Genomic DNA, 20497 nt, shown 5'->3' with positions numbered 1-20497 from the left:
GCAGGCCATGGGCAGCAAAGAAAGAAGATAAATTTGAATCATTTGAGAGATAAAAAAGATGCAGTGGTGGACCGACCAGATGTTGCTGTCAAGGAAAGGAGAATAGGTACTTGACAAATATTTACGGTGGGATAATACTTTATGTTTTAAACGATATATTTCCTCACTCCATATACAAAATTCCCTTGCTCAGGTGACGAGGGCACTTCACTTTCTTTGTCTTGAAGTTGGTGTTATTCCTGAAGAAACAAAGAAAAATATCACTGTCATTGTGTGTAATTTCCAGGGCAGGGTCTTGGTCATGTTCACTTTCTATTTCTAGTATTTAAAATAGAGTCTGATACATTCTCGTGTCCAATAAGTATTTGTTGAATTAAAAAGAAAAGCTGGTAGTTGAATTTCAAAATGGAGTTTTGGAGTTCATTGTATACCAATACCTTGAGGCAAATAGCTTTGAGGCAAAAAGGATTTTTGAGTAAATGGCAGCTTGGGTTTAAACATCAAGAACTGAGGTTCTGGCCTAAACAAGAGGCATGCAGATGATTTTCTCCTGCCTATCCAGACCAGATAATAATCTTACAGACTGGGGTGGAGAAAGATGACAGGGCTCTGAGCCTGACCCCACTCAGGGGTTAGCTTCAAGGAGGTTAGAGGAATGATAGGACGCACTAAAAAGTTTGAGGGCCTAAAAGTAGAAGGACTGAGGTTCCACTTCCCTTTGGCATGCAGAGAAAGTCCCCACACCATGGCTCAGCAGAGGGGCCTGGAGAGCTCCCACGTGTCTAGTAACCAAAGTAACGCAGGAGAGCCTCTTACCTGAGATGCAGGAGAGAGATTAGATCATTTTTCTTAATACCTACCTGGGAGCCAGAATCTAAGGGGAAGGATGGAGGAGCATGTTGAAGGTTTGGCATTTGAAAGTCTTCAGAGAGTATTTGGTGATTACAAATCCAAAAGGGAAAGGGCTATGAGAAGAGTTTTGGGGGTTGGAAGGTGGATTCCTTTTAGCATTTAGAGAGAGAGTAGAATAAAGAATTCTTTTTATTTTTCATCTTTTGCATTATGCTTCCTGAAACAACACCTTACCTAAGATGGAGCCATGTGAATCCTAGCTTCAGTAGCACCACATTGAAAAGATCTGCACCTGGAAAATACTTGAGAGGAATTCTTAGAAGTTCTGTCCTGCTCCCATGGTGGTAATCTAGGATTGCATGTGATTACAAGTAGACAGAGGGAGGGAGTCTCACTTCCTAGTTCTCCTAATAATAGTATTAGGAGACATTTATTTATTTATTTACTACCCGATCAATTCTTAGATGCTCATTTTCATAGTTTAACATCTTGTAATCAGAATTCTTATAAACGTAATTATTAGCATTTTTCTTTGTTAGTAGTACCAATAATGGTATGAAATGCATATATCTCAGATACTATTCTGAGCATTTTACATGTATTAATTTAATAATCTCTACCATTTTACAGATTAGAAAACTGAAGCATGGAGCAGTTGAATAACCTGTTTGAGGCCACACGTGTGGAGCAGGGAACTACAGTGTTCTCACTTCAGTGCCCAGGCTCAGGTTCCTACATTGTGCTCTCTCTTAGAGTGGAACACACTTGGTACCCTGATAGGAGAGACCTCTTCCCCATTCTTATATGGAGTCCTTCAAACAATCTTATAAAGTTGGTACTGTTTTTATTCCTATTTAATATTTGAGGGAAATAAGTGTTTAAAAAGGTTAAGTAACTTAAGGTCACACTGTTGGTAAGCAGCAGAAAGGACTTAGATCTTGACATGGCTCCAAAGTCTCTCTTTTACTCGTTAAACAGATAAGAAGTATTTGAGAGGTGATCTGCTCTGTAAATAAACAGGAAAGCAACATTCTGAATTCAGACAATTTTTATATATACAGATATTTTATAAATGATCCATGAAAAATGTTAACTATGCTATGAGTAAACACCAAAAAGTATTTACTGTCTACGCCACTGAGAAAAAATTAACATTTATGAACTTGAATATGTTTAATTTAAAAAAACCTCCAAAACTGCTAGGCACTAGAATTTGGTTACAGTTCTATTCTGAAAGGCAAACACATAGTATTTTAATAGTATTTGAAAGGCAACCACTATTTTGAAAGGCCAATACACGCAGTCTGAGTTGGTGCACTGGAGTGACACACAACAAAGATGAAATTTGGTTGAAACCAAAGGTGCTTATTAAATTTAAACATTTTAATTCATTGATCTTCATTACTTTATTAAAAGTTTTTTATCCTGATTATAACAGTAATAATATTAATCTGGTGATCCTGATACAAGACTTACTGCTTGTTCTTTCCTATTTAAATATATTTCTGATTCACAGAGCTTCAAAGGGAGTAGTATTTTTAAGATCATAAAGCCTCGTGTTTGTGTGCTATTTCTGTTTTTCTAATGGATTTTCAGAGATTACTATATCCCTACTACTCCTGTGTGAGGTAGGAGGCTAATATTTAGATCTTGCTTTTACAAATAACAAAACTCAGGCAAATGGAGATTGAGTGACTTGGAAAAGGTCATTGGCATTACTGGTAAACTTAGGGACAGAATGCTGGTCTTCATACTCCAGCTGATGTGCTTGGCATTTGAAATGAGCTCTATATAATGCCCATCTTTTAATGTACTTAAAGGAAATACTAGGCAATTGGAGTTGCCTAACAATCAATAATCAGACACCGAGTTTTGATTATCAGGAATAAATAAAAGTTTTCAATAGACTAACCTTTAGTAAGATCATATAATGGATTTATAATCTATAAGAATCTTTGTAGAATAAATTCACTGCTGTTTATCAAGGGGAGTTTTGTAAGCAGAAATACACCAGATATTAAGATTTGTGGGCCTTAGGAACAAATTTACAGCTTTTTCATCCACTCTGACCAGTGAAAAAACTAGGTTAAATAGAAAACAGAATGTAAACTTACAAGAGGAACTGATACAAAATGCACTAAAAATACAAACTAGCATTTAAGTAGTCTACACTTTTCTATGCTTTCATATATACATCATGTCATAGAGTTTATGAACATATTTGTGACAGTCTCGCTGGATGGGAAAAGATATGAGAAAGGATGAATCTTAGTATGAGTCTTACTCTCTGGGCCAAGGGTTCAAATGTCAGAGGATGTGGGGTTCAGGGATGAGTGCCAGAAGGGAAGGGAGGTCAGAAGAAGGGGTTACCCACTTCAGAGTGTCTGGGAAATTGGCGGGGACTTGTTTTTGTTCTTCTAGTGTGTAACCTCAGCATTTATATATTGAAATACTTTTTAAATTATAAATCTCTTTTGTTTCATATCTCTGGTGTATTAGTTTGGTCATTATATTGATTTTAACAAATTTATATACAAGTATATTATCTATGAATTTTATTACACGTTAGTAGAAGAGACATCTGCACTAGATCAAGTTCTCAAAGCGTGGTCTACAGACCAGCAGCATCGGCATCATCTGGAAACTTGCCCTACTCCAGGCTTTGTGAAACAGAAACTCCGGGCATGTGGTCCAGCCACCTGTGTTTAACAAGAATTGTGTTTCTAGGATATTCTCCCGCTCAAGTTTGAGAACTATGACTTAGAATAATGGTATCTGTAGTCATATTATTGTTAAAGTGACATGGAGGGTTACATTTTCTGAAATGCAATCTTCTAATTTTTGGACTCATGCGATGCTAAGATTTCTTGGAATCTTTGATCTTGGAAGTTAAAGCATCATCTGGTTAAACATCCTAGTGAAGTGGCTGGGACTAGACCTGAGGGCTCTAACATAGTGCTTTCTGTCCCATGAAGTCCTCCAGTGCTCCTATGCTTTTAGAATCTCTGTCTCAGCACAGTTCTCCTTCCATGTGCTAAATTGTTTTTGCTTTATTTATTGAGATTCTGAGTGTCTGGAGGTTACAAGGAATAGTGATAGCATTATTGTGTTTATAAAAATTATTTACTAATCTACCCAATATTTGTGGTGGAGGGCTAAAAACAAAAGGAATTATAATACATCCCACATAAATGGGGACAGAAAGGTGCTTGGTTAAAATAAAACTTACCGAAGAGTAAAGAAATTAGGGCGAGAGTCACAGGGAATAAAGACAAAACTGAAATGGAGACTCTAGCAGAAAGAGAGTGGGTAGGAAAGAACTCTATCAGGGACAGAGGCAAAGGGGTTTTCTGTTTGGGAGGACATGGACACACACACACTCATTAAAACTTAAAACTTCAGTTTAATATTTAATCAACGTACTCAAACTTCTTTCCTTTGCTGGTAATAAAATACTCTGTCTTGTCTGAAACTTTTAATTAAATGTGTGTCTTTTATGTTACTTTTGAAAGCAGTTAGGAAAAAAAAAGCTATGAGATTTAAGAAAAATAGTACAAAATTACATAAGATGACTGAAACTAAAGGTTAGAATATTTCCACAAGGTTTGAGTGAATAGAATATACACTAAAGTATTGATGTTAAAAAGATGAATAACACTTGAAAAAAAATTAAATGACTTAGAGAAGTCTTCTCTAAAAGATGTTTTAGTGTAAGCAATAAGCATTTTGAAAGCTTTCATTGCGGTACCTATCACAAAAAACTTTTACACAAAAACTGAAAAAAAGTATAATGACAAAGCAACCATATTATCTTTAAAGTAATGGAGGAAAATCAGAATCTTCCTATAAACTCCTATTAAGAGTTAAAATGACAAGTATATTTCAGTCTAAAGCAGTGGGTGGCACTGTACCGTTTACGCAGGACAAACCCAGTTGCATTCTTTAAAAAAGCATGACCAGGAACATAAAGACAGTTTTCAATTTTTAAAATTTTATCACTAAATACTAAAAACTAAAATTTACTAAATTTAAAATACTAAAATACTAAAAATATTAAAATTTCTTTTGATAATAAGCCAGATCACTCTACCAAATGATGTACACCACTTAATTATGAATAACTTGGGAAGGTATTTTGTCTATTCCATATCTATGAATGTTTAATAGTTATCTAGATATAAAGTATCTATCATGAAAATTAACCTTTGCAAAGCCTAAAGTCTTCCCCTGTAAAATTGTACTACAAAGCACTTCTTGGTAAAAGCTCACGCAATAAGGTGAGACATGACTGCCACCATGTGGAACAGATGTGCATCAAAGTAAGAATTTATATATTTCAAAGTCAAATAAACCCTCAATTTAATAAAATAACTATTATATTCTTTATTCTAAAATGCAAGGGAAACAACAATAAATACGTACTTTTTGATATTCTTTGAGCTACATTATTCTAGCTTCACTAAAGTGATGTTCATTATCGGAATAAGTAGTTGGAGACTGATACTGACAATGTCATCTAGCAAAATGCCAATTATGGAAATTGTCCATATCGTTGCTACTCAAAGTATGTTCCACAAACCAGAAGCATGTGTATTAACCTGGAGCTTGTTAGAAATGCAAAATCAGGCCTCATCTCATATGCACTGCAGCAAAATCTGCATCTTAACAAGATCCTCAGGTGACTTGTGTACACACTAAAGGTGGAGAAGCATGCATCTAGATCTAGTTCCTATTTCTTTTATTCTCCACAAACTCAACACAGGGTTAGGTGACTTTTACCAAAAATTCCAAATAGTTAAAAAAACATATAGTCTTACTTGAATTACCTGATTAACTTGACTTTCCTTTTGTAAATGTGGATATTTATTTTATCAATTATTTTTTAGGTTAAACTAATGGGTTAATTCCACAATTCAGAAAAAAATTAAAACAAATTTTACAAAAAAAGGGCTTATTTAGTTTGAGGAGAGATTAGAGTATTTTATTTTGCCCAATCAGAGCCCTTCAGCATAAAGAGACATTCATATACATATATATGAACATTTTCCAGAAACATTAATTTATAATACATTTTTTAAAATACCAGCTTAATGGTATTTATTTACAAAAATATTTCACTACCTAATTTTAAACCTTTTGCTGTGGATGACAGTTTGTAAAGTACAGGAACGCAAAATAACTACAAAGTTTAACACATTTTTAGTGTTTGCAATCTTTTTTTTTTTTTTTAATGAAACAGTACACAGGAGTTTGTTTGTTTGTTTTTAAACTATTTCAAATGCATATTCCAGCAATTACTTTTGAGATAGTTACTGGGACTGAGCAAGATTTAAAAAAAATAAATAAATAAAGTGCAGCAACTGAAAAACACCTGCATGTACAATTTAAGGTATACACAAGGTAGAATTCTATACCAAGCATGCTTGCCCCAGAAGTGGACAATGTTAGAAAAACTTAATCTTGCTCTTCTTCATATTGTCTTTTGGTAATGCATTTACAATGAACCAATAGTATAACTAGAAAGCAAAATTTTTTCTAGTTCTACCATGTTGAGCAGAAGTCACACCTAAAGTATCACAGTACTGTTTATTTACAAAATAATAATAATAATAATTAAAAAACTAAAACATGAATTACCCTCCTTATATTGCTTTCTATTGATATGTTGAGTCTGTTTTCAAGTTCTTTCATTGCCTTTCGTTGAAGCAAAGTTTAGACAACACAAAACAAACAGCAAAAGTATCAAAGAAAAAAAACTCCCAAATAAATAGGATTCCATTGCCTTTAACCCATATCCATTTTAAATGCCTGAGTCAAATGACCTACAATAAATTAATACTGATTTATTTACATCTCATACATTATAAAATTTTAATTTAAACTATGAGCCTCATAGCAAAATACTGGCAAGACTGACATTCATGATTTTTCTGATGTAAAGAGTAAAATAAAGAGAGCACTTACATGTAGCCCTGGTCTACCATACTCAATTTGTAAATGAATTGTGTGTTATAATTTAAGACTGTATTAATAACTGAAGAAAGCAGTGTTATAACCCTGGTAATTGGGAGGTTATTAAAATCATTTAATTCAGCTGAGAAAGGTAAGCTAAAGTTCCCCACCCCCCTTTTCTTTTTGGTTGCAACAACTGTTTTCTGTCCACAAAACCTTTAAAATTTCTGAGGCAGTAGTAAGATCATTAATATTCACAGGAAAAATAATCCCCATAGCACTTTACAAGAAATTGATCAGAGCGATGAAAAGTGCAACTAACAAAAGCTGTAAACAGTATCTTCACATTCATTTTCAAATGAAAAAAAAAAAAAAAGTCTGTGGACATAAATCTCAATCCAAGAGAACAAACACCCTAAAAGCGAAAAGAAAAAAAAAATGACATATAAGATAAAGGAGTGTTCTTTTTCAAAGTAAATACAGATTTAAAAGTCTAGGAATATTGATCAAGTATCAAACTGAGAAGGAACAAATTCTATAAACTACAAAATAAAAACCTTCATTGACAAAAATACATAAACTCTGTTTTCATTTTTGGAAATTTATTTTTAAAAAATGTAGAAGAAAATACCTGGAAAACTATTTTAAATATATGTATATATATATATCTATATTTTAAAACAATAGTTAAGGTAGGCATCCAACAGTAAGCTGTAACTATTGAGAAAGACCTTGCAATTATTGTTTTGGGCATTTTCCCCCAAAATAAAATGATTGTTTAAAATGCTCAATAGAGGGTTTTATGTTTTAAACCATAGTAATGGTATCTTTCCTGTCATGTGTGAAGACTTTTAAATGATGCATGATTTTTTAAAATTAATTGTATCTCGATATGAGATACCAATATTTCTTATTATAAGCGTAAAACATAACTTTTTGTATGGATAATATACATACTCTTTAAGTACTTTGACTTAAAATTAACAAGTTCACCATTTTTAAAATTAAAGAGTACATTTATAAAAATTCCATTGTAAAACTAAAAGTATATTCTCTAGCAGTATGTATAAATATAACGTTACTGTATGATCTTAAAACAAATCTGAAAGTGTTGCAGTAATTTAAGACCAAGAACACTGAAACATACAGCAAATAATTTTACTATTTTTTTAATCTCTGAAAACTATATAAACCCTATTAACGGTTTTAAAATTGATCAGTTTGTTTAAGGTGCAGCTAGCAGCATATTCATGATTTTGGTATGTTTTATACACATGTATCACTTGATTTAAACTGAGAAATGTGAATTAGATGATAATAAAAAGTTTTCATTACCTAAAAAAGTGCAGAAAAAATTCAAGTTTAAAGTTCAGTGCTCTTTATTTTGCAGAAATAAACAAAATCCCAAAAGTTAAAATGTAAAATAAATTTTTGCGACAAAAAATTTACCTTTGGATATAGCTTCTCTAATGTCACATGAGCAATAAATATGCCTTAAGCAAAACATATATGGAATATAGAACTCAAGGTAAAACTTTAAACTTCGTGGTGTCTCCCCCATATTCTTCCTTTCCTCAGCTGTCTTCCCAGCACCCTCTGTAACCTAAAAGTATGTAACACTTTCAGACTTGTTTAAAACACTCACATATCTACATGAAATAACTTCAGAGGAACCTACAATTAAGAAATTCTAAGCAAAAGAAATGCTTCTTTCTTTAAAGCACTATACTTAATTAAATTGTAATATACTTACATATAATAACAGACAAGTAGCAGCATTTTTTCATATCCATAAAAAAATCAAATTAGGAAGTTAGTAATAGCTCAGTTGAATCTATAACCATTTTCTGATAACAGTTTGAACAACTGAAATGCAAACCAAGGGTGTTAGGGTGATGCAAAATGCCAGATGGAGGTAATGTACAGAATATAAAATTTCAAAAAACTTTCTAAGCAAATATATATGGATTTAGTTCGAAAAAGTGAAATGAACTAGATATGTGATACATATAAAGAAACTACTTCCTACTGACAAACTGCTAATCAGTGAATACTTCAGTGATTTTAGAGTCAAGGACAAATGTGACCAAACAATGTTGAAAGCACACAAAAATCTTTCATTTTTCTGATATCTTCTATTTTGATATATATATATTTTTTGATTAGTTTTCCTGAAATATTGGCTTGCTGGTGACTACTTTTTGTATTTAAAAAGAAAAAAATAGAGATTTTATCTCTCAAGTTACAATAAATTCCCTGGGTTAGTTATTACTACAAACTGTCTCTTATCTACAGACTAAATCAGGTATAACTCTGAGAAGCCTATTTCCTATACTCAAAAATACTTTATCCTTTTTAATCTTAAATGAGTCTCTAGTTTGTTGTACATAATTTGCAGATTAATTTTAAAGTGACGTAAAATAATTCAAAACATCAATTTAATATTCTCTTTAAAAATCCATCTCAGGTAAATGTATCTACTTTTCTATTTGAAAATAATTAGAAGACTGATTAATTTTATATACAACAGGAAAAAAGACAGTAAAAAAAAAAGGTGATATACAAACATCACAAAATAACACAGCAAATTAGATAAATGGAGCTAATATGACCTGCCCACATGGATAGGGGATAAACCAGTGTGTTAATTTACTTAATGCTTCTTAACTTCCTTAAATCCAGAACTGTTGATTCAATTGATGACATGCACAAACTGTACCCTTAAGAAAGGACCTAATACTTCCTGTGACACATCATGGAACAAGGGTTTATCGGATAATATGTAATACAAAATAAACAATTCATAAACTGCTGAATGTTCATCAGACAGCTGATATTAACTAAACAGAAATATATTATTCATTGTTACTTTCTACAATTTCAAAACTTTTGAAAATTATTTTATTTTTAAAATATTTCTTTTGGCTTGATCAATTATCTCTGTCACATATATTTAGTCCCTACCCAATGATATTTAAAGTAAACTTTGATGTAAACTTTTGTATCCTGTAGTTCGTGTTATAAAATGTAAACATAAAAGCTTTATTAGTGAAGAGAAGAGAAAAAGATGCATAGCAGACTATGTGAAGTTAAGATCTTCTACATATACCTTTAAAGATGATACGGAATAGAAAAACAACTATCATGTTTGTTATCAATTTGTGCTCTGATTATCTCTTAATGAAAAAAGAAAATGATTTGAAATATTTTTTTATAGAAGACAATATTTAAATTTCATTAACATTAATTTTAATGCTTCTATTTTACTTTCTTTGTTGCTTTAACAACAGTTGATAATAATCTCAGATTAGCCTGAAGGATGAGATTGCTTACTTCCCGATCTACCAAGTGGTTTCTTTCCTGTCTTTAATGCTATTTCTTGAAACCAACCATTCATTGTCCATTGCTAGCCTCAATTTGTATTATACTCCAATACAGAAATAATTTAGTTACCAAAATGTACATATTTTCCTTTCCTTTGTGCTTTTTAAAGCCTTGAAAGGATATGTACAGATTTATAGTATATTTCTACAGAAAATATTTTGTAGGTCGTCAGACTAGACTCTTATATAATTACTGACAACAGATGCTTGTGATTTTCCATGCAATAGCATGTGCACTAAGATTTAATTGGCTCATCACCTGAGTGTATTAGAACCGTTAGCAAATAAAGGGCATTTTTAAAAGGGAGCTGAGCATTTTACTGAAATAATGAGACATTTTTTTTTAGCAACTTTAATTAAATAATGCAAAGGTATATTTGGTTAAACATTTTATAAAAATTCAAGCAAAATTAAAAACTTAGCCAATTTCGACATTTCTACAAATTTAAACAGTAACTATTTTTGGTCAAATCCACCTTTAGCTGAATTAATGAGAACAAGGACAAAGGACATTGAAGTATTCTCCTCACCACAATGGAGGTTCTTCTCACTTTCCACACTGCATAGCCACTACATGGAAACTCCCAGAATGATGCGCAATTCAGTCATGCTGTACACTTTTCTTTTCAATGAAAAGTGATGTATCGCCTTGTTTTGCTTTTCACAAAATATGAACTAAACACAAATATATAATAACAGGAATCCAAGAGTAGCCCATACACAAGTCAACTCTGTGTATGTTTTTATTATTTAAAGCCCACCATTCAGCTTATCTGTCTAAAGATATGGTAACAAACAGTTTGTTTCTTTTTCACTAATGATACTGATGACCAGTCAGTTTAAGGGAAGGAAAGTCCAATGCAGCTGTTTATAATCCAGTCCAATGACATAAATATAACTATTTCAGCTTCAGGACTCTGACTTATTGCCTCTTCCCCAAACTGGTCAAACACTGATGGCAGATACAACAGCACAAAATCTTTTGGCATATGAGAACGTTTAATACAGGAATGATCCAGGAATAGCCCCTGCCATGTCTCCTCGACACCCCCCTTTGTTTCTTCATCTGTCATGTGCGATCTGCTAAGTTTGCAAACTGTCAACTCGTAGCCAGCACACACCATAAACTTCAGTTTGAGTGTGTGTGAACACTCCTGAGTTAAAGCCACACGACTGAGGAACAACAGTGCACGACTGTACTAGGAAAGAGCAGCATTCAGTGATGAACGTTCCTTTAATGTTAACTTTCCTAAATGAATCAATGAAATAAAAATGAAAAACTTTTTCCTTCTGGCTGAAGTTGGGCTTATTAGATTCTGGTTGTCAGAACTGGTACCACTTCTTGTCTTTGTATTTCAACATCATCTGAAGGTGAGAAAACAAGAAAAGCAGGCTTTTAAAATGCCAGAACAACAATATTTATAAATTATACTGGTTTTTATATTTTTCCAAAACATTTTATCATTTTGAAACATTCTGTAATGTATGATATTGCTTACTTCAAATCAATTTATTGAAAGCAGTAAGTAAGAACTTTTCCACCTAGAGGAAAAAAGACTATACCCATTAAGTATTAGCCTAGAAGGTCCTCAAATTTCTTAGAGATGTGACATAATTTGGTGACCTAAGCTAATAACCTACAAATTTAAACTAATTTAAACTAAAAATAATGCTTGAAGAATGAAAGGTTGAAAACTCTTGTTACTACTGCCATCTCAATCTTATGAGCACCTACTTTGAGCCAGGCACTGAGTGACAGACACACTTTCTCTAATTGATTTCATTTGATCCTTACAACAATTCTTGGGTTAGGCATTATTTTTCTCCCCACTTTATAAATGAAGAAACCAAGGTAACATAATGATGAAACTAGTATTTGAGCCCAGTTATTCTGATTCAAGAACCCATGACAATAACTTCAATGTACTGTCTTCCTTACACTCTCAAACATCGCTCAAGAACAACATTTGGTAGAAGGGAAAAGTTATCAGTTCAAGATTGAGCTCTTTGCCAGCTATTTAGAGTGTGGATATATTCTGAAATTAACTGAAATGCTATAAGCCTTAGAGATCACACCAGTCAGGTACAGGGTTGACAACAAAAACCTTGCCCTACACTGAGGGCCACTAGCCTGTACCTGAGGTGCCCGTGGGCAGAGTATAAGTACCCACAAAGAATCTCTGAATCTCTTTGAAGCCCTGGACAAGTACCTCCCAAGTCAAACTACCTCTTTCATGCATTGTATGTTTCAGCATTCTTGAGCAAGGAAGAGATGACTTTTGATTGAAAAATTTGAAGGAGTTCAATTACTATACATTGGGCGCTCAAGTATAAAAATAACCTTGATATGGTTTCATCAGAAAGCAAACTCAAAATGTCTTCAAGGGCCAGCCTACAGACTAAACGTGTGAGGTAACCCAGTGCAAAGCATCGAGGAGTGGCAGACCTGTGTGCCAAAATGGAAAATATGTATTCCACTAAAAACTTTTAAATTCAGTTTAACAGCACTATGTTGGTCAACAAAGCATATTTGTAAGAGGGCCAGTTAGGGGTCCCTACTTGACAGCATTTGTTTCTGAGCTCCACTAGGACTTCCTAGGTCCATCAAGATGAACTTGTTGCAAAATGCATCTCACCACTCCTGCAAATGAGCTAATCTAAAGACACACTTAGTGTTGTTTATTTGCATCAAAATGTTTGCCAATTGTTATATAGATCTACCTGGGAGAATAAAAGAGGCAAATTATTTTCCTTCTAGAACAAGTGGTAGTAGATTCTGAGGCGTTAAGGCAAATTAGCATTGCTATTGCATTCCCTAAGAAATAGCTGCAAAGCTGCTGGCATTGTTTACAAAGAGCCTGAAGGAGAGCAGGTTCTTTCAAAATTTATAAACTCATTACAGAACAAATGCGACTGAGGCACATTCTTGAAACAGTTCCCTCTGGTGGCAAAAATCAAGAATTTGCAGTTGTAGAAAGGATTATGAAAACTCCCATGTAGAAATATAATAGCTATACAAATACAGTAAGTTTCACACTTGCTTTATGTAAGGTTTTTTTACTTAATATTTGTTTGGCAGACATACCTCATGAGCATGTTTAGAAAATGAATCTGCACTTGATAACATAGCTGCAGTTCTTTCTTCCAGGTCACCAAGTTTTTGCCCTCTTTCATCTAGTGCCAACCTGGCTCGTGCCAATTCACCAACGACTCCAGATGCTGCCCCTTTTACACCTTCAATGCCACCAGGGCCAGGGATATGCTGTGCAAGACTCCTTGAGGCCTTTCCTGAGGACAACTCTCCAACTGAACAGATTTGGTAAGTGAAAGAGTAACTCAAAATACGAAACTTTTATCAATACAAAATCCTACTACACGTGATAGCATCAAAATACAATTATTAGATTGAGTGATAATATAATTGAAATATTTAAATATTTTGCTATATAATTACTACATACTTTTCTTTTATTACGATGGTTTTACTAATTTTTAGATACTTTTCAAACATGCAAAAACACAATGTACATTAATAAATGTCCTATATTAGTACATACAGAACGTGTGCAAAAAAGGGGCTAGTAATTATTTGTTGAAATGAATAATGGGCAAACTGATACCAAGTTACATATCAGTAAAAGTTGCTCTTAAGTGTGCAAAAAATTAAAGATAAATTAACTTAAAGATATTTAACTTCAAATATATAGATTTAAATTTAAATATACAGATTTGATTTAGTTTTATTCCACACTTCTTATTTAAAAAAAAAAAATACTATGCTTAGGCTCAGAAGAAAAATGTAGTAAAGAAAAATGAAGAATTTATTCAGTATTCTATTTCACTCTCCAAAAGTCGTAGATATGCTGCTCTCTTTCTTTCTCTCCATTTATCTTGCACTTACCAAACAGATCAAAATTTACCTTTAAAAGATCTTAGGAATTCATTGTTTCCTTCCCCTTCGTAATCCAGACCCTGATTAGCTAACACCTAGATCACTGCAAAAGTCTTAAATTCTTTAAAGGCTGATCCCAGATTCCCTCTTCACTAATCTTTTTTTAAAAAAAAAATTATTCACATACCATAAAATTTGCCCCTTGAAAGTGAACAATTCAGTGATTTTTAGTTTATTCATAAGTCTGTGCAACCATCACCACTAGCTAATTCCAGGGCATTGCATCACTCCAAAAGAAACTCCATGCCTACTAGCAGTCACTTTGCATTTTCACTCTTCCCAGTCCTTGGCAACGACTTATCTACTCTTTGTCTCTATAAGCTTTCCTATTCTTAACATTTCATATAAATAAATTCATACAATATGTGGCCTTTAGCGGTGGCTTTTTTCACTGAGAATACTGTTGTCAAGGTTCATCCATGTTATAGCATGTATCAATATTACATCCTTCTTTATGGTTGAATAATATATCATTTTATGAACCAACCACATTTTGCTTATCCATTAATCAGTGGATGGACATTTGGGTTGTTTCCACTTTTGGGCTATTATGAATAATGTTACTGTGAATATATATACCAGTTTTTGTGTGAATATACATTTTTCACCTCTTTTGGGTATATGCCTGTGAACATAACTGCTGGGTCATATGGTTACTTTTTGAGGAGAATTCAGACAGCTTTCCAAAGGGATTGTACCATACTGCATTCCCACCAGCAATGTATGAGGGTTCCAATTTCTCCACATCCTTGCCAATATTTGTTATTGTGTGTCCTCTTGATTACAGTCATTCTAGTAAGTGTAAAATGGTATCTCATTGTGGTTTTGATTTGCGTTTTCCTATCGACAACTAATGCTGAGCATCTTTCCACGTGCTTATTGGTCATTTGCATATTTTCTTTGGAGAAATGTCTGTTCGAACCTTTTGCCTATTTTAAAATTGGGCTATTTGTCTTTTTATTACTGAATTGTAAGAGTTCTTTATATATTCTAGATACTAGACCCTACTAGATATCAGATATATGAGTTGCAAATATTTCATCCCATTCTTTGGATTGTCTTTTCATTTTCTTGATAGTATTCTTTGAAGCCCAAATTTTTCAATTTGATAAATTCCAATTTATCCATGTTTTTCTTTGGTTGCTTGAAAATGAGGTGTCATATCTGAGAAATCATTGCCTAATCCAAGGTCACAAAGATTTAAATCCATGTTTTCTTCTACGGGTTTTATAGCTTCAGCTTACATTGAGGTGTTTGATTCAAGTCAACTTTTGTGTATGGCATGAAGTTGGGGTCCAACTTCATTTTTTTTCTTTACATGTGCATATCCAGTTGTCCCAACATATTTGTGAAAAGACCATTCTTTCACCATTGAATTTTATTTGCATCCTTGTAGAAAATCAACTGACTATAAACACATGGGCTTATCTGCGTACTCTCAATTCTATTCCATTGATCTGTATATCTATCTTTATGACAGTACCACACTGTCTTAATGGCTATAGCTTTGTAGTAAGCTTTGAAATCAAAATGTGTGAATCTTTAAGCTTTTTTCTTCTTTTTCAATATTCTTTTTGTGTGTGGCTATTTTGGACTCTGTGTTTTCACACAAATCTTAGGAACAGCTTGTTGCTTTCTGTAAAAAAACAGTTGGGATTGTGATAGCAGTTGTGTTAAATGTGTAGATCAATTTGAAAAGTACTGCCATCTTAACAATATAAAGTCTTCCAATCCATGAACATGGCATGCTGGTCCATTTATTTATGTCTTAATTTCTTTAAATGCTATTGTGAAGTTTTTACTGTCCATGTCTTATACTTCTTTTGTTAAATTATTTCTAAGTGGTTTATCTTTTTGATGGTATTATAAATGAAATTGTTTTCTTTATTTCATTTTTGGATTGTTCATTTATTCTAGTGTATACATATGCAATTGATTTTTTATATTGATCTTGTATCTTGCAACCTTGCTGAAATTGTTTATTAGCTAAAACTTTATATTGGTGTGGATTCCTTAAGGAATTTCTATATACAAGATTATGTCATCTGCAAATAGAGATAGTTTTACTTCTTTCATTCCAATCTGCATGCCTTTTACTTCCTCTTCTTGTCTAATTGTCCTGGTTAGAGCCTCTAGTACAATGTTGAACAGAAGTGATGACAGACCTTTGAATTTCCATATGAAATTTAGATTCAGCTACACATTTTGGGGGAGGATTTTGATTAGGACTGCATTAAGTACGTATGTGTAAATGTGTGTGCGCGCGCGCACACACACACACACACACACACACACACTTTAGAATTCCTTTTACTGTGTTGGCAAGGCTTACTTGTTCATTTGTCTAAAAATGTCTCACTCTTGAAGGATATTTTCTTTGTCTATAAGAATTGTAGATTAAGTATCATCTTCTGTCAATATGTAGAAGATCACCCTATCATCTTTAAGAAGTCAGGTATCAGTCTACAGCTTGTTAAAAGGTATCTATCATTTTTCTCTAGCCAACTGAAAAACTTTGTCCTTGGGGTATATCTTCATATGACATATTTAGTTGAAAATTAAAAAAAAAAATCCTCAGAATTCATTAGGTTTCTTGAATTTGTGGAACTGTGTCATCTATCAATTCTAAAAAATTTTCCGACATATCTCTTTTATATATTGATTCTTCTTTGTATTCTTTCCTAGTTCTTCTTGAGAAGGTCTAAACACATGTTAGATTCTCTTGTTGTAACTTTTATTATTTTATCCTCTCCTCTGTATTCTAGATTTTTTTTTAATTTTTGCTGCATTTTAGATGATTTCTTCTCACCTATCTTTAAGTTATTTCACCTGTGTCTAATTTGCAGTTAAAGTCATCCACTGGTTTTTCAGTTTTGGTTTTTGAATCTTTCAGTTTAGAATTTCACGTCAGTTTTATTCATATCTACTGTATTGAGCTTTACAGTTTTCAGTTACCTGATAAAATGTTCAGGCTTGGTACTGTTGGGGCCCAGAAAGTGATACCCCAAAGTGAAGGCCTCGGAAGCAGCCTCAAAAGCAAAGTTTTCCTCTGACCTTCTCCTGCTCTCCTGTCTCTCAGCCTCATTCTCCCCTAAGGCAAACCATAGAAACTAGAATCCCTCTTCCCCAAGGTAGGTCACAGATATACTCTAAGCTTGCCCCCTGCCTTTCTTGGAGCTGGCCGTAAGGAAATTCTCTAACCTACCTTGTCTGACTATAGGTCATAAGACCCCCCATTCCAGAAATGGTCCTGCTCCATACCCTGGAGGAATGAATGCTACAAAAAGAGGCCAGGAAGAATCTGGACAGGCCTTGCTGGATTTCCCCTCAGTCTACTAGCATTAGATCATACTTTTCTTGTCCAATCACATTTCTACATGCTTGTGCCTGCTTCAGAGAACCTAAGCATAAATATGGACAATTTTCCCTATATCTTTGGGTCTTCATTCTGAAGGGTCTCGTGTCACATAAAACTATGACACAAATAAAATTTGTTATGCCTTTTTTTCATATTAATTTGTTTATCAGATGACTTTTCAGAGAACCTTCAGGGGGCTGAAGGGGATGTCTTCTCTTGGTCCCTACATTACTTATCCTCTTAAACACAACATGGGTAAGTATTTTGTAGTCTGTGTCTCATAATTCCAGTATTTGAAGTGCCTGTTTTTCTGCTTCTGCTCCTTCTGTTTTATTGATCATGGTGTTGATTCTTAGTGTTATCGGTTATATATGATTATATATCTGAAAAATTATTCATAGGAATAATTTGAGGACTTGTAATACATTATCTTCCTTCGGAGAACATTTTTTCATGTGCTAAGGATTCTAGCAGTTTGGAAAATTCCTAACACAGAAGGTTTTCTGGTCCATTCAGGTAATTTGAAGCTGAGCTGAAAGTCTGTGTGTGTGAAAATAAACAGACTGGTTTATTTTCATTTCATCCTTATTCTTACACTGCAGCCCTTTGGGGTCATTACAAAGAGGAGAAGTGATTTCAGGGTCCCCACCCTTGCCAGGCCTGGGATTACAAAGAGGAAAAGTGATTTCAGGGTCCCTACCCTTGCCAGGCCTGAGAGCCCATCTTGCTAGTTCAAGCACAGCTTTGTATTTCTGCCTCCTATTCCAGATTAGCAAAATACTACAGGGTAAAAATGGCCCTACATTGCCAGGCTCATCACTCTGGGCTCCCATCCTTCCCCATGGATACTGTCCTTCCTGAAAATTCCCTACCATATTATTAGTTCTTTCATGTTTTTAAGAATTCAAAAAAAAAAAAAATACGTTTTTCCTTGGTGAGAATGTTATTCCAAATTATTGATCCTCACTGACCCCGTCTTAATTTTTTTTTTTTAACTGAGTTAAAACTATGAACCAATCATCTGGGTAAGTTTTTAAAATGAAATTGCACTGCATTGCTACTAACTGATATTTAATGTTATAGTTTTCCTAATTAGTGAAACATGAAACAAAAATTTTAAAATATTTTAGAAAAAGAAAAAACTTCAGAACATATAACAGCTCCCATTTGAAAGGAATGTCAAGCATTCATTGAATCATTCATTCATTTAACGACAAATTATTAATTTGTGTCAATATGTGGAAGGTAGTAAATGAACCAAACTTTGCTATGTAAATAACGTTCTAGTACAGTGAGAATAGTTTTGGAGGTCTTATAAGATAGATTAAATGTTTAAGTAAAAACTTTTTCAAAGTTAAGGTCATCAATCATAGAATTAAAATAATAAGGAAGATAACATTCAATGACAATAAAGAAAAGACTTTTTAAATTATTCATTTAAAGTTGTGTATACTCCTTTTTAACTACCTGAAGCTATTTTGATTTGGGTTCCTCTAGTAAAATATTCCCCTGATTTGAAACAGAATGACAGAAAATAATTTTATTTATTTTTTTAGAACACAGATATATTATTGTGACAAAACGGAAGAAAAGAGAACATAATTTACACATGTAAGGAAAATTGATATGGATTGAATGTTTCTGCTTTATAGATATATTATCCAAATTAAATAAATCAACTTACATAATTCTTCTCTATCAAGAGATTGTGCACCACCTCCAAATAAGCCTTTAAAGAATCCCCTGTTTGGTGCTTCAGGTGTTTCTACAGGAGTGAAGAGTTCACCCAACATTTCCTTTAAAATCAAAACAAATTGTAATTGTTAAAGTTTCAGGGAAACTAAACTGTAATTCACAAAACCATCACTGCAAATTCTTTAACTTAAATTTATAACATTATCTGCTGAGATTCACAAACAACTAATGAGCACATTTCAAATGATCAGATCCATTACGTTCTTATTCAAACAGTAAGTTTCTGTGGCTAAATTCACAAACACTTACTTGCTGTTTGCTCATGTCTCCAGATTATTTTCTTTGTATTTCTGGCAATGATGATAAATATTTCTGTTTAGATTGTGAGGAGATTCTAATCTTTAAGACAAAATTTTCACATAACTCTTATTTTTAAAAGTCTCGTGTAAAATGATGATACACAGTTTGGGAATCATAACCTTCAGCTGAATCAGAAAATTAGTAATTCAGACACACCAACTTCTTTTCATAAACATAAGCTAGGAAGAGAATTAAGCCAACATACACCTGGAATTTCAGAAATGTGGCAGGAGGAGGGGAAGTCTTCCTTTTACAATGTCAAACCTTTCTAAAGTTATTATCAATATTCAAAAGAGCTCAGAAATGGTAAAAGTAACTCAAGAGAGAAGAAAGAAAAGTAGTTACGACATAAAGAACGAATACAGTTGTGGCTCCAGCTAGGAGTTCTGCATTATTACAGTTGGAGTGAAAGTATGTATTTTTCAGGGTTTCTTCTTTAAGGCTGGGCAAGAAAGTTAATAAAGGATGTCAAAAGGTTCTACTTTTAGACATACCCATATTAATGTGGTCTCTCAAAAGAGACTGTAAATGAGAGGAGATAATTTACTAACACTACACGACACAGTTTCATTTATAATACTGAAGTGGATTGAAGCCCTTATATTTTTATTTTCTTTCCTCTGGATTTATATAAAGTAGAGTAAACCTGAAATGAAAACTTCCTGAATTCAATAAATCAAGCTTGTTAAAACCCACCATAGAATATACTGATACATATTGTTACGTTAAAATTTATATTAGACTATGTAACAATAGTAATTTTAGGCATACTCCCAATCTTTAAAACTATTTCACAGACCCTAATTTAAACAGTACCTGTTAAATTGCTACAACAATAATGCCAACAATAATGGCAACACAGCTACCATTTGAGTGTCTTTTGTGCTAAATCAAGAGTAATATGACATATTAATAGTGATAGTATAAAAATATACTTTAAAAAAT

General features: G+C 33.1%; 1 protein-coding gene across 3 annotated transcripts in view; it reads right to left on the bottom strand.

Moving 5' to 3' along the window:
• Positions 1-10573: 10573 nt before the first annotated feature.
• Positions 10574-20497, bottom strand: part of STXBP5 (syntaxin binding protein 5) — a 184239-nt gene continuing 174315 nt past the window's right edge. For all 3 annotated transcript variants that reach the window (XM_063096374.1, XM_063096375.1, XM_063096376.1), the window contains 3 exons: positions 19182-19293; positions 13273-13493; positions 10574-11552 (listed from right to left, as the gene is read on the bottom strand). In XM_063096374.1, the coding sequence (XP_062952444.1) occupies positions 11511-11552; positions 13273-13493; positions 19182-19293 (375 nt within the window). In that variant the 3' untranslated portion in view covers positions 10574-11510. The remainder of the gene's footprint in view (positions 11553-13272; positions 13494-19181; positions 19294-20497) is intronic.

The sequence above is a fragment of the Cynocephalus volans genome, chromosome 5, assembly GCF_027409185.1.
Source record: "Cynocephalus volans isolate mCynVol1 chromosome 5, mCynVol1.pri, whole genome shotgun sequence".
In the NCBI taxonomy this organism is placed as follows: Eukaryota; Metazoa; Chordata; class Mammalia; order Dermoptera; family Cynocephalidae; genus Cynocephalus; species Cynocephalus volans.
Note: the sequence above shows the minus strand (reverse complement) of the source record. Positions and strands in the feature narration are given on the sequence as shown.